The following is a 14152-nucleotide window of genomic DNA, read 5'->3' as shown; positions in this document are numbered from 1 at the left end:
GCGGTCAGAATGGGCACTGAAGCACCGCCAGCCTGTTGGCGGTGCTTCCGTTGCCCGCGGCCCTGGCGGTCTTAGACCGCCAGGGTCGGAATGAGGCCCTTAGTGTCCTAAGAGCTGTGGAGGTTTTATAAAATATAAAATACTCTCTGCGCTCCCACATCAATCATCTGAGCAGAACCAAATCCAGGAGTTTTGTCAGACCCATCTCCAAAATAGGCTAATATCGCATGTAACATCTTTTTGGGCTGCACTTTTTAGAGGCCTGTCAAAGGGAATCCATCAACACAAATTTTTCATCATATTTGTACTTCTGCTTATCTTGCATTATGCATGAGGTTCAGAAGTGCTGTCCTAGATCTATTTCTTAACCAGCACAATCACTTGCTACCACTGTACAGTTCTCGGGGTTGTGATCTGAAAACTTGGACAGCCATGGCTCTCTCCTGCAACTGTCCCAAATGTCACCCCTATAAATTCCTGTGGATTACCATGATTTAGAGATTCCTTTCAAGGGATAATCAGTTGAAGGTTTTGGTTTTAGCAATTATTTATTTTTTTGGCCTAAGATATTTTAATTCCCTTTCCTCAGGAAAATGTCAATGGAACATGTGTGCGTTCTTCTGATATTTCAATCCCATTGAGGGCTTGTACTTTTCTGCTGAGCGTACTGCTAAATATGAAGTCCAAAAATATCAACTGGCGAAAATATCAAGACCCCAAATATATAGTACCAAAAAATTGTTAAACCTAATGTTTAAAAAAAAAAATCTGTTTATTGCAGTTATCAAATTCTGTACAGTGGCGATATCATTATTGTCGTGTCATTGCTCCAGATTACTTCAACTTGGAGAAAAAACGTCTCTTTACATTTCGCGTAAGATAACAGAGCCTATGAACGACAATCGAGTTAACAGTAACCAAGAAAAATAAGAAAGAAAAAGGAAACAGTAAAGCACCATAAGACAAGAGAGTGGGGAGGGTGGAGAAAGAAATTTGCTCCTCGGGGGATCGGTAGCGGTACGCTAGTCAGCGAGGGGGGAGGAGGGAGAAGGGAGGCGGGGGAGACATAGGCAAGGGGGATATGAGGATATTTCTGGGGATTGGTCGGCCAGAGAGGGGAGCGCAGCGGCAGGTGAGTGAAGCCAAGGCCAGTGCAGCGGAGAGCACAGACATCACTCGTCCAAGTGGGTCTGCTGTGTGTTGTGTGGGTGTGTGATCACTTGGGTCAAACACTGAGTGCGCCCGAGTTAGGTCCCCACTCACTTTTGTCCATGCTGTGCCAGTATCCACCGTTCAAGGAGGGTGGGTGTCGTCTTTTCCTTGCAATTGGTCTATGAAAGTGTCCCATGTGTCCAACCCCCTGATCACCACCCCGCTGTCGCGCAACGTGTGTGTGGTATCTGTGCCTCCGCTCTGGCCCAGTGCAGCAGGTCGGATGACCAGCGATGCATTTCTGGGGTGCTAGGTGACTTCCACTGTGTTGCTATGAGTCGTTTGTATATGTCAAACGCGAGGTCTACACATCTATGTTTCTGTTTGTCCCTCCTGTGACGTCCAGTAAAAAGGATTTGGGAGTAGGGGATAGAGGTAGTCCCAACCAGGTGGCTGTTTGTGCTGTGATATTGTGCCATGCGCTGAGTATCGGTGAACAGCTCCACGTCATATGGTAAAAATCAGCTTCTGGGCACCTGCATCTGGGGCAACCAGGAGTAGCTTGTGGGAACATACGGTTTATCCTGACTGGGGTTAGATACGTCTGATGTAGATAATTGAACTGAGTAAATCGGAAGCGGGCGTTCCATGACACCTCCCGCGTGGTTGTGAGAGCCATGGTCCATGTGCAAGCATTTAGGGGTGAGCGCAGGGCCGTTTCCCATCTGGCCTTGGCTTGTGACTGTGGCTCCGATGGGCAAGGGGGGTAATATTTTGTATATTCAAGAGATTTTAGATTGTGTTCCCGAGCCCGACAACAGTTCGTAAAGCAGTGGTCATACAGTTGGCTCATTGTTACCGCTCCCCCAGGCAGTACGTACCAAGCGTTGTAACACACTATACTATGTGTGATGAATTCACCTCTTCCTAAGGTGTGTGTGTCTGCCAGCACCTCGTATGGAAGAAAGCGCCCCCCCTCAAAGAGTTCGGCAACAGTTTGGATGCCTCTTCCCACCCAGTTTGCCAGTCCCAGCTGTCCACTTATTTTATCTGCCCCTGTTATGGCCGTCAGTGGGATCCTAGGTGAATATGGAGGAGGTCGTTCACCCGCTATCACGTAGCGGCGCCAAATTCGGTCTGCCGTTTTTAATAGGATATTGCTGCGTTGCGGGAGGGTCTCACGACCCACTAGCCATCTCTGCATGTCGGAGTGTTTCAGGGCTGCATTTACTATGCGGTCCTCCGAGTTGAGAGGGTCTTCTATCCAGGTCATGATCCAGTGTATTTGTGCTGCAGCGTAGTACAGCTCAAACTGTGGGACACCCATCCTGCCCTTCTCCAGAGGGAGATGTGTCTTAGCTAAGGACACTCGGCGACGACCGCCACCCCATATCAGGTCTGTCAGTAGGTTGGACAGCGGCGCAAAGATGGTTTTAGAGAGCACGAGTGGCAGCGCAGAAAAGAAATATAGTAGCCGGGCAAGAATAATAATTTTAGCTAGTGCTACCCTTCCCATGGGTGAAAGTGGCAGCGATTGCCAGAAAGGTATTGAGCTTTTTACTGACCTGATCGCCTGCTCTAGGTTTCCCTCTCTTAGGTCTAGTTTGTCATGTTATATATTTACCCCTAAATATTTAAAAGTAGTGTAGCTCCACTGTAAGTCGTGCGTGAAGGGCACACTGCTCTGCGGGCCTGAGATCTGCCTCATCGGAAACAAACATGATTTTGACCAGTTTACGCTTAGACCCGATAATTCACCAAAGGAGTTAAGCAACTTTAGTAAATGCGGTAGGGACTCAGGCCAATCGCGCAGGTATATTAGGGCGTCATCTGAATATAGAGAGATGGCGTGATAAACGCCTCTGTTGGGGATGCCCCAGCGTGCCGCTTCACTGCGTAATCTAGCTGCAAGAGGTTCAATTGCTAATGCAAACAGTAATGGTGATAAAGGACAGCCTTGGCGGGTGCCTCTTCTTATCGCAAATTCTTCCGATATTACTGCTCCAGTCTTGACGCGTGCTTTTGGGTTAGCATATAGGATTGATATCCAGAGCATGAACTCGGTGCCAAATCCCATGTGTTTTAATGCAGCCATCAGGAATGGCCAACCTAACGTGTCGAACACTTTTTCAACGTCCAGAGAGACCGCCACATGTGTGTCATTAGTCCAAGAGGTGTCTAATATTGTTGAAGGTGCTACGCCCGGGTATGAATGCGGACTGATCTGGGTGGATCAGAGTGGGCATCAGTGGGAGAAGGAGATTCGCCAACACCTTCCCTAGCAATTTGCAGTCCGAGTTTAGTAGTGATAGAGGGCGGTAGGAGTGGACGTCCAGGGGGTCGCAACCCTTTTTATATAAGACTACAATTATTGCTTTGTGTTGCGACTCAGGAAGGTATCCTAGTTCGTACGCCTCTTGTAGCATTGTCAGATAAGGCGTGAGCGTCTCTGTCGGGAAAGCCTGGTAATATTCAATTAGTAAACCGTCCCCCCGGGAGCTTTATTGTGGGCAAGTTTCGCAAGGCTTGTTGTATCATGTCCATTTCTATAGGCCTATCCAAGTCTAGGAGTTGCACTTCCGTTAGGTGAGTGAGTGGGGAGAGCCGGAAGAATTTCCTTATCTGATCCGGGAGTGAGGGAGGCCCGGCCTTATACAATGTGTCATAATACTGTCTGAAAGCTTCATTGATCTCTGTGTGTTAACTATTGTTCCCGTGTCTAGGCAGATAGCATTTATGGGGGTATGTTGCTGTTCACCCTTCACAAGCCAGGCCAGCAACCTACTAGAGCGATCGCCCTCTGCATGGAGCCGCGCTGTATAATGACGATAGTCAAATTTCCTTAAGCGCTCATCGGCCTCGTCCCACTGCTTTTTGAGTTTAGCCACTTCCGTCCGGTCAGTTTTATCTGTTGCCGCCCCTCCTTCCGCATCACGTAGTGCCTCCTCGATGTTGCGCAATTCAAGATTCAATGTACGCCTGACCCCCCCCTATTGCCGCCATGCAAATACCCCTCATCACCACTTTGTGTCCGTCACACTCGATCGACCATGATGATGCCGACCGGTTGTTAGTTTTGAAGTAGGAGTCTATGTTGTCTGCTAGTTCAGCGCAGAAGGGGGGATCGCGTAATAGGGCTGGTTGTAAGCACCATGTGGGGATACGTGAGCGCTGCCTACCCCATCTCAGTGTAGTGACCAAAGGGCAGTGGTCCGATAAGGTCTAAGCCATATATGAAGCCTTGTGCAGTAGGTGCGTGATCGCCTATAAGCACAGTAGTAAATCTATTCGGGTGTGGAGTTGGTGGACTGGAGAGTAGAAGGAGTACTCCCTGTCTGTGGGGTGTAAGTCCCTCCAGGCATCGTGTAGTCTCCTCTCTGACATCAAGGACCCCAGTGCTCAGGACATTCTTCTGCTGTGGGCTCCCTCCAATGGGGGGTAAGATCTATTTAGGGTCATATTTGGCACACTATTGAAATCACCTCCCCAAATGATGGGTGTGGTCGGGTCATGTAATAGTAGTGCAGAGGTAGATCATAAGACTTCCCCCTGTCCTGTATTAGGTACGTACAGGCCAGTAATGACAAGCTGTTTATCGTCTAGTTCCCCCACCAGGTGTACGTATCTGCCATCCACGTCTATTTGTGATCGTTTGGCCCTGTATGGGACTCCCGGGGCTATCCAAATCAATACCCCCTTGGCGTATGCTGAGGTCTTAGTGCCGTAAATCACTCCCGGCCATCTTTTATCAATATTGCCCAGTTCATGAGCATTTGTATGTGTCTTTTAGAGTATGGCTATATGTATGTTATGTCGTTTAAGGTAGGCATGTACTCTGCGGCTTTTAGTGGCATTAACTAGCCCTTGTACGTTCCATGTTAAAATATTGTAATGTGGTTTTGGTATAACGCTGTATGCCCATTAAGCAGGGCGCCCCCAGTCCGCGCATCCCTTCCGTCCACCCCGCAAGCTTGAGAGGGTTGGTGCATAAAGAAAAGATAGGAGAGAATAATACAACTTGCAATTACTAATTTCCCAATAAACAATAAGGCACAACAGGTGCACGGGTAAACAACAGTTTGAACCAGTTCCATTCAGTGACCCAAGTGTGAGGGTCAAGGGCGCGGCTGGGGTGCTATCTGAGGTTGTACTCGTTCTTCGGTCCGGTCAAGTGTTCTAGTTTCCCTTGTGGACTATTTTGTCGTCTTCTTACAGTGATCTGACAGCTTGTGTGGCTGTTTGATCTGGGCGCTTATATTGACAGAGAGAGTGGGCATGTCGAAGGCGTAGGATCTGTGCATCTCCAGCAGAGGAGGATCGGGGCACGTCGTGAGTGTCTTTGGTTGCGGTTATGTGTTGCGAGGACAAGAAGTTCTAGGAGATTGTAGTTCACATGCGTTATTTCATAGGTCGTCGGCCAAGCGTGGTGTGATTTCTGGGCCGAGTATTAGAGGCGATGATGGGGGGCTATGCCGACTTCCTGGTGAGTTGAGTGTGTAGCTCTAGTTTCGGATCTGATCGGTGTTTGCATGGTCGAGAACATGTTGACCTCCTTCAGGGCTTGCGCCTGCTCATCTGCCGCTTGTGTCCTAGTCGTCGTGTCGTTGTCCCGGTGCCTGTTCTCCTCCTCCGCCAGGGTCGTCGGGCGATCCATTCCTTTTGTCCAGCGTCTTCCTTGATTGGGTCAGCCAGGCCTTTAGCGTGTAGCCACGTCCATGCGTCCTCCGTGGTAGGGAAGAAGAGAGTCCTATCCCCATCCACCACGGGCAGCCTGGCCGGGAAAATGAGGGAGTAAGCAATGTTTTTATCCCTTCGGACCTGTTTCGCTTTGGCAAACGTGGCTCGTCTTCGATGGACCTCCATTGTGTAATCTGGGTAATCCGTGATCTTTGCATTGTCCAGGCTCACGCAGCCTAGCGTCCGAAAACCCTGCAGAACTAGATCTCAGTTATGTAATCAGATTAAAGAAATCTTGCTATCAAAAGGTCGAGGAGGGGGACCCGGGCGAGGGGGTCTGCCCGGGATCCAATGTGCTCGTTCCACCGTCAGTGTAGGTGATGCCCCCAGTGTCAGCACAGCGCCCTCCAACCATTGTTCTAGAAACGTTTCTGCACTGGGGAGGTCTGTGCGCTCTGGTATCCCTAGGAATCTAACATTGTTGCGGCGCGAGCAGCCTTCCGCGTCTTCAGCCCGTCTTTGTAACTGCGTGACCTCTGCTTCCAGGTGTCGAAGTTTTGTTTTCATGTCTGCTATATCGAATTGGACTGTTTCGAGTGCTGATTCGGTGGTTGTTACTCTTTCCGCTAGTTTACGATGTTCAACGCCAAGGATATTGACTTCCGCTGCTACGAAGTCTATTTTCCCCTCTAAAGTATCCTGGTTTCAAGCACAGCTTGCATTTGTTTAGTGTCAGTCATTTTACGAAGGGTGCCAGTGTGAGTGTCCGCATTCCCCTCCGAGGGTGGCTACTCAGTCCTGATTTCGTGGTGACCCCGCGGGGGGTTCGGCTTGACCATGATTGCGCATGATTGCGTTTGTTAATTATGGGCTGAAAGGGAGACTCGCTGTGTACAGTACGTACTTCACAAGGTCTGCTATTGAGCACTGATCGCCTTCCGTCCCTCTAGGTCAGGGTTGGCGTGAGTGTAGTGAGGTGCCTTTTGGTTGAGATTGTGCTTAAAGTCTATGTTCGCGGGGTGTCTGGCGTGGTGTACACAGGGGAGCGATTACTGTTGAGCACCAATGAAGGCGGCAGATGGTAGGGTCTCGAGCAGCAGCAGTCCAGGCTCCGCCGCTCCGAAGGTGTCACCCAGGATAGTGCGTGGATCCCTTGTTTGTGTTCACCTTCTCAGATCCCCCTGGGAGTCCGGGGGCGGACGCTGATGAGCTCGTCGCACGGTATTGAGGTGGGGAGGCTCAGCGTACGGGTCGCCATCTGCAGGTGCCCCCCAAGCTGTAAGGGCCGTCGTTACTCCGAGGCCTCTGGTGTCGGGGGGAGAAGGTCCTAGGTCTTTTGCCACTGTGTGAAATGATCCCCTTCATTAATGTCTGCTGTGCATTTTATGTGCAGCTCGAGGCCCGGTGGGCCCCCCGAGGCACATTAAGGACGGATCCGGATAACAGCGCCGCGTCTGGGGTGCGCCCTCGTACCTTCGCTGGTCCTGTTCTTCCTCGGGCGCCATTGGGAGTCAGCGCGTTCTGCCGGGATCGCCCCCGTGTTGTCCGTCGAGCACGAGCCTCCGTCGTATTCGGCTCAGATTTGCTCCGGGGCTGGGCTCCAGTCTCCTTTTCGGCGAGAGCAGCGTCACGGTGCTGCTTCCGCTCCGCACTAGACTCGCGCCAAGGCCGAGTCTCAATGTCAGTGCTGTTTCTGTGTTTTGAGCTGTCGCCTATGAGTTCCCTGGATCGTCTAGGTGGCGGCTACAGCTGGGGCAGTGTTTAGGGGCCCTGGATACGGATAATGTTCAGGATAAAAGCGGACTGTGAACAGAGTTTTCTTTTAGGCATCTGCTCCCGCCGCCATCTTGGCCACGCCTTGTCAAACCTAATGTTATAGGTAAAATAACAGAAATATTGACTTACAAATATCATCCTACAAAAATATATAAAGATAAAAATATCTACTACAGAAATATAGTTTGCAATATCTTAAGATTTACAAGTAACATTAAAATTAACAAAAGTATTGGAAACCAAAATATAGTGTAAAAACGATTTATGTTATAACTTAAGAATATTAAGTATATTTAATTGGAATTATTTTAAACTTGGAAATGTCAATAATTGTATATAACATATTTAACGTAATCAGAATGTATTTCATTCTTAAATATTCTTTAAAAATAGCTATCTTAAATTACAAATAATCAATAGTAATACCTTTTATTTTAGAAACAGAAGGTTAAAATATATATAAATCATACAAATTAAAAATATCATTTCTAAACATCTAGGTATCTCAAAATAAAACCACTGGTATTATACATATTAGTACGTTGATTTTATCATATTTAAAAATATAAAACAAGCTTTCAAAAATCTATGAAAATAAAAAACCAATTTTGAACAACATTTTATTGCTTAATAACAAATATACATAAACCTAATTTAGCAAAATTACTTTTTTTAAACATATTGCAAAATAAATAATAAAGTAATAGCAAAAAAGAATAACTATATTCAGACTAAAGCTTACACAAAATACCTGTATCACCATTCATTAAATCGATAAAAATGTACACAAAAAATGATATCTTTCAGAATTACATGTTGTACTTTAAAACCATTTCAGCTAACATCAGGGAATATGCATATAAATGGGGTGAGGGTGAAATATGCTATAATAAGTCCAAACAAAGTCACATCAAGAAAAGTGTTGGACTACAGATTTAACATTTCCTCTGGCACCTAAGCAAAATTAGGGAAAGTGTAGGACTTTAGATGGGCCATATTTCCCATTCCCACTCCAGCACAAGCAACATTAGGGAAAGTGTTGGACTTTGGGGGATCATATTTACTATTAGCACTCCAAAATAATGAAAAGGAGGGAAAGTGTTGGGCATTAATGGTGTCAGATTCACTATTCCTTTTCCAGAATATGCAAAAGTAGGGAAAGTTTTGGGCATTGAAAGGGTCAGATTTACTGCTCCTACTGAAACCTAAGCAAAAGTAGAGACAATGCTGAATTTGCTTTTTCTAATTCTGCAGAAGCAACAGTAGGGAGAGTGTTGGACTTTGGAGGAGCCAGTTTAATATTCCCACTCCACACTTAACAAAAGTGAAAATGTGATGAAGTAATGAGGGGTCAGATTTACTGTTCCCACTCCAACCTAAGCAAATATAATAAAAGTGTTAAATTCTGTAAGGGACAAATTTACAATTCCCTACCCAAACTAAGCAGTAGCTGGGAAATTGTTAGACTTTGGAGTGGTCAGATGTACTATTTTCACTTCAGATGTAACAAAATTGAGAAAGTGTTGTTTTTTGAAGAGGTGGGATCTATGTGCTAGCGCCAGTGCAATCTAACCAACAGTAGTCAAAGTGTTTGACATTGGAGGGATCAGATTTACAATACCCCTCCAATCTAAGCAAACGTAGGGGATGTTTAAGACTTTGGAGGGGACCAATTTACCATTTCTACTCCAACCTAAGCTGCAATAAGGGAAGTGTTGTACATTGGAGGGATCAGATCTACTAGTCTCACTTTAACCTGTGCATCTGTAGGGGAAGTGTTGGATTTATGAGGGGTCAGATTTACTCTCCCAATTCCAACAAAAGCGACAGCTGTGAGTGGCGGACAATGAAGGGGTCAGATTTACTGATTCCATTCCAACCTAAAATAGTAGGGAAAGTGTGGGAGTTACATAATATAGAAACCCTCAGTTTGGACCTGAGCCAGAATACTTTCCTGAAGAAGTTCCTGAGGAGTTTCCTGAGGACTTAGATGCAGCTGGTAATGGTTTCTTTCTCGATTTTGATTTTTCACTTCTGTGTAACAATCTATTTAATGAGGGTCTTCATGGCATTGACGCTGTACTGCCTTACTTTTGATTTTTGTAATAAAACCCTTTAACTATTCAAACGATCTATAATTCAGTTACCAAGTTTGGGTCCTTTATTTGATTGAATGTATGCTTGACTATTCTGATGTGCTGGAAGATGCCTAATTTCAAAGACACATTAACTCATGCACCTGAGGTTTAACACTGGCACCAATTCATCAACTTGTTGATGTTCCATTGAGGTAATAACTTGGTGTCTCAAAATTGCGGAGTCCTTTGCACCCACAAAATTGTGGTAGCAGAGGGTGGTTATGAGTTAAGAGCATCTCCTTTCTGCTTTAGAAATTGTCCATTTTCACCCAGTCCATAGTGCTAGTGGATTTGTCTGTGTGGATTTTCTTGGTGGATTTTGCAGAGATCCTGGCTTGTGATGTTGCTTCTGAGCAAATCGTATTGGAAGTATGAATAGGGAATGACTTTCTTGATTGAAAGTGTTCTGGTGTGTTGTAGAGGTATTGTAGTATGTGCTGTATGATGGACTGTTATGATGTATGGTTTTTGGCTAAGGGATGATAATTTTGGGTTCCACTTGTGGTTTGATTACTGTGATTTTGATGTGCTATTCTTATTTGTAATTTACATTTTATACTTTTTAGTTTAGTTACTGAATTCTTCGAAACTCAAGATTTTGAGATATTATTGTTGGACTTGCCTGCAAAAATGTAGGGTGTTTTGGAAGGCACCAAATACACACATATAGGGACTCTGTATTAGTGAGTTTTCCCTTCCAAGAGTTTGCATGGTTAATCTAAGTTGTTATCTTTTGCTCTTTGGTGCTCAGGAAAAATACATTAACTTGAGGCAGATTTCTGCTGAACAGGAATCTGCTTTAGTGTGAATTGACATTGACAAGGGCCACAAAGGTGCTAGTCTTGTTTCTGACATTTGCGAGATTTATTTTCCTCTGTTGTCTTACCCTAACGTGTTGATTTTCTCCTATTGAGGTTGAGCAGACAACATTTATTTTGGTTTATTTTAGTGTGTATTCATTAAGAAAGGCTGTGTAATTGTTTTTGACTAACAAAGTAGTCAACCTGCAATTGGTTAGCCAGCAGTGTAGTAGCGTCTGGGTTGGTGAGATATCACCAGAGAGATGCGCTGACTGTGGTTGGTTGCTGCCAAAGCTGCACTGTGATTGGTTGACCTTCGACATATAGCTGTTCTGGGATTAACTGTTGCTCGCTAGCTTGTTTGAAATGTTTTTGTCTTGTTTGATTGAAAATAATTGCAAATAATGAGTGCTATGTTGAATATTCCTAAAGCTCCTAGTGTACCTACTGTGGGGGAACAAAAAAGCCTGCCAAGGGTTCACCTGCATATGAAATGGTGTAGAGTATTGGGTTTTATATGCCGCTTCCGACAAAGACTTACAGTTTCCTTTAAAGAGTACCTTTAACATTAGAAAGTTAGATTTCATGAGGCAAACAATGAATGTGTGCGAATGAAACATATGATAGGTGGAAGGAACCAGTGGATGATGGTTAGGTTTATATCTGTAAAATGAGAAATGTGCAGAGAAATAAAAAAAGATAAAATAAAAGAGTTGGGATTGGTAATGTTATGAGCTTACATTAAAGATGTAGTTGAAAAGCCAAAGGACAGGAGACATTTGAAGAAGTATAGAGAAAGGTGGAAGAACATTACCACAAAAAACTAAAGCACCAGAGACAGGAAAGAAGGGTAAGGGGTCAGTTTGTGATTCAGCATTGGGGGCTATTTCAGAGTTTCATAAGAGAGAGATACATGGTGGAAATTATCTACATGTGCCTTGGACAAGAGCTGATCCTTATGCCTTCACAACAAAGTTTCCAAAATTGCGAGAGGAACTTGAGAAATGGTATAAGCCTTACAAGGTTGACAACAAATTCGAAAATGCTGTGGACTGATTTAGATGTGTTGTTTGAGAATGTTGTTTCTATTGATTTGTGGTCTGAATGTAAGCTTGCTGTTGCTTGGACAACTGAGAAACCAACTAGAGTTGTACTTCATAAAGCTCTGTCTGAAATGGTTGCTGATAAATAAAAAGCAGTGATAAAGCATTTGAAAAAGAAGGTACCAGAGAAAGAAGTTTACTGGACAAAGATTTAGAGGTCTATACAAGAAATATATGCAAGGCATATACAGATTTTTTAGAAGCATAGTGGAGTTGCAGATCCCAATTAAGACAGTGCTACTGGTTTCATGTCTGCTTTTGTAATAGGTTTCAGTCCAGGACTGAGTTCTCATATTCAACAGAGTGTGATGTGTTGGAAGACTAACGGTATAGATGAGAACCTCAAATATGCCAAGTACAGTAGTGATTGGTTTGATGCAAAACAAAAAAAGATCAAAGAGAAGTTGGTGGTGCCCAGATGAGACAGTTTCAGAGAAATGGTAAGAACCAAATGATGGGGTTCTTATTTGGGTTGTTGCCTGACAATGCTAGAATGAGTTAAGCACATCTGATGAAAGGAATGAGAACGGGAAATGAGATAGTGCAGATGCAAAGTCGGTGAAGAGGTGTTGTGAATAGTTCCAGAATTAGTGCAAATATTGATTTTCTGAAGGCTCTGCTTGTCATTCTTGCTTTAAAACTGGGCAGTGAAAGCTGGAATGTACATGGAGTACAGATCCAATATATAAATATTTTGTTGCCCACATGCAGCAGAATGTGAGTCAGATCCAGACACAGTTAGCTTCCCCAGTCCAACCAGCTTCTGTGCAGGATGTGCAAAATCATGGGCAGTTCTGTATATATATATTCCCACAGCTCCAATGTTGCAATAAAACATGAGAAACTACGGCCCAAATTTAAGAAAAGTGGCGCTTCACATCATGAAACATCACTTTTCTTGCAGACCATTATGCTCCTCCTTACGCCACCATGTGTGCGCCGTATTTAACATACGGCGCACCATGGCACAGGTTAGGGACACTAGCGTCACCTTTTTTATGCTATTGTTATATTTTGCAGGATTTGCAAATCCTGCAAAGTACATAGAGGCGCATTATAAATAATGGTGTGCCTCCTTTTAATGCCTGATCTGTGCAGCCCTTAAAAACGCCGCTAAAAATTATGCAGTGGAATTTTATAGATTCCACTGCATCATTTTTGCGAGGGCCCTAACGAGGGAACGTCCCCCCTTGCAAGCACATTATGCCTGGCACAGGCATATTGTGGCACAAGGGTTTACAAAGTAGCGCAATGCGTGCATTGCACCACTTTGTAAATATGGTGCTGCATTTTTGCCACACTATCGCCACATTAGCATAAATAAAATGACACTAATGTGGGGACAGTTGGCGCTAGGCCTTTCTTAAATCTGGGCCTAAATACCTTATAGTCTAGGGTATTAACAGAAGCCATTGATTCTGAATAAATATTTTCCTCAGATTTCCCCAGAGACTAATCCCCAGTGACAGTGTCTGTGGAAGGGAGGAGGATTGCTTAGTTGGAGCTGTCCTGGAGGTAGACCAGAGTGGCCCTTATATTGGTGGTGAGGTGAATGGCCATCTGTGCAATTTTTGATTGACACAGGTACAACCAGACCTGCAGTTTGTTCAATGGAGGTTTCAAACCTACCCCTCTTGGGAAGAGAAGTTCAACTTGTAAGCATTAGTAGTATACAGATTGTTAACCAGGCTACAGCAGATGTCATTGTTAAAATAGGAATGATGGAGAATAATAATCAGTTCACATTGCATGATTCATTGTACACCGGATGGCGTTCCAACTGAAACCCAAGGTGAAGACTCAGGAGCATATTTACAAGCGGCTTGCACAGTGGCGCAGGCTGCAGACCTATATGTACAAGGCCACACAAAACCACTTTGCATGGCTTTTCATGGTCTCGTAGATATGGAGTAAGGAAAGCAGCGCAAGTTGTTGCGTTCCCTTACTCTGCGTCAATGAGGCATTCCATGGGCATTGCAGTGGGTGTCCCCACGTAACAGCCATGGATTTTGATGGATTCCCAGATTTACAAAGACTTGAAAACCTGGGAATGCGTCAAAAGCCTAAGCCTCTCAGGGAAGGCGTTACAAGGAGAAATAACTTTATTTCTCCTTGTTCCTCCCTCTTTCTATGTGCGTCACATTCTGCAGCACACATAGAAGAAGGAAAGCGCCTCCATTGACTGTTTTTGTGCAGGAAGATGTCCCTTCCTACACAAAAACAATCATTCCCACAATGCAGACACCCTTGAACGATGGTGCAAGGGTGCCTGCTTTGACGCATGGCAGCCAGCTATGTGCCAGTGCAGTTGAAGAGGACAGGAATGTGATGTGTCTCATAGAAACAATGGATTCTTGCCCCTTTGTTTTGACACAGGGCAGCTCCGCAAAAAGCCTTGCGGTGCTGTCCTGTGCCAAAATATTGTAAACAAGGCCCTCAGGGTCACATTTACAAGGGCTGTGGCACAGGGCGGTGCAGCAAGTGCTTTGCTGAGCCGCCCTTTGCC

The 14152-nt window shown here is 45.0% G+C and overlaps 1 protein-coding gene across 1 annotated transcript in view; it reads right to left on the bottom strand.

Moving 5' to 3' along the window:
- Positions 1-759: 759 nt before the first annotated feature.
- The window catches only part of LOC138282727 (uncharacterized), a 390534-nt gene continuing 377141 nt past the window's right edge, over positions 760-14152 (bottom strand). Inside the window, exon 3 of the mRNA XM_069220573.1 lies at positions 760-7696. Within this exon, the coding sequence (XP_069076674.1) occupies positions 1517-2668 (1152 nt within the window). The 5' untranslated portion in view covers positions 2669-7696 and the 3' untranslated portion in view covers positions 760-1516. The remainder of the gene's footprint in view (positions 7697-14152) is intronic.

The sequence above is a fragment of the Pleurodeles waltl genome, chromosome 2_2 (genome assembly GCF_031143425.1).
Source record: "Pleurodeles waltl isolate 20211129_DDA chromosome 2_2, aPleWal1.hap1.20221129, whole genome shotgun sequence".
NCBI classification, from domain to species: Eukaryota; Metazoa; Chordata; class Amphibia; order Caudata; family Salamandridae; genus Pleurodeles; species Pleurodeles waltl.
The sequence above is the reverse complement of the archived record's forward strand: the minus strand, read 5'-3'. Positions and strand labels throughout refer to the sequence as shown.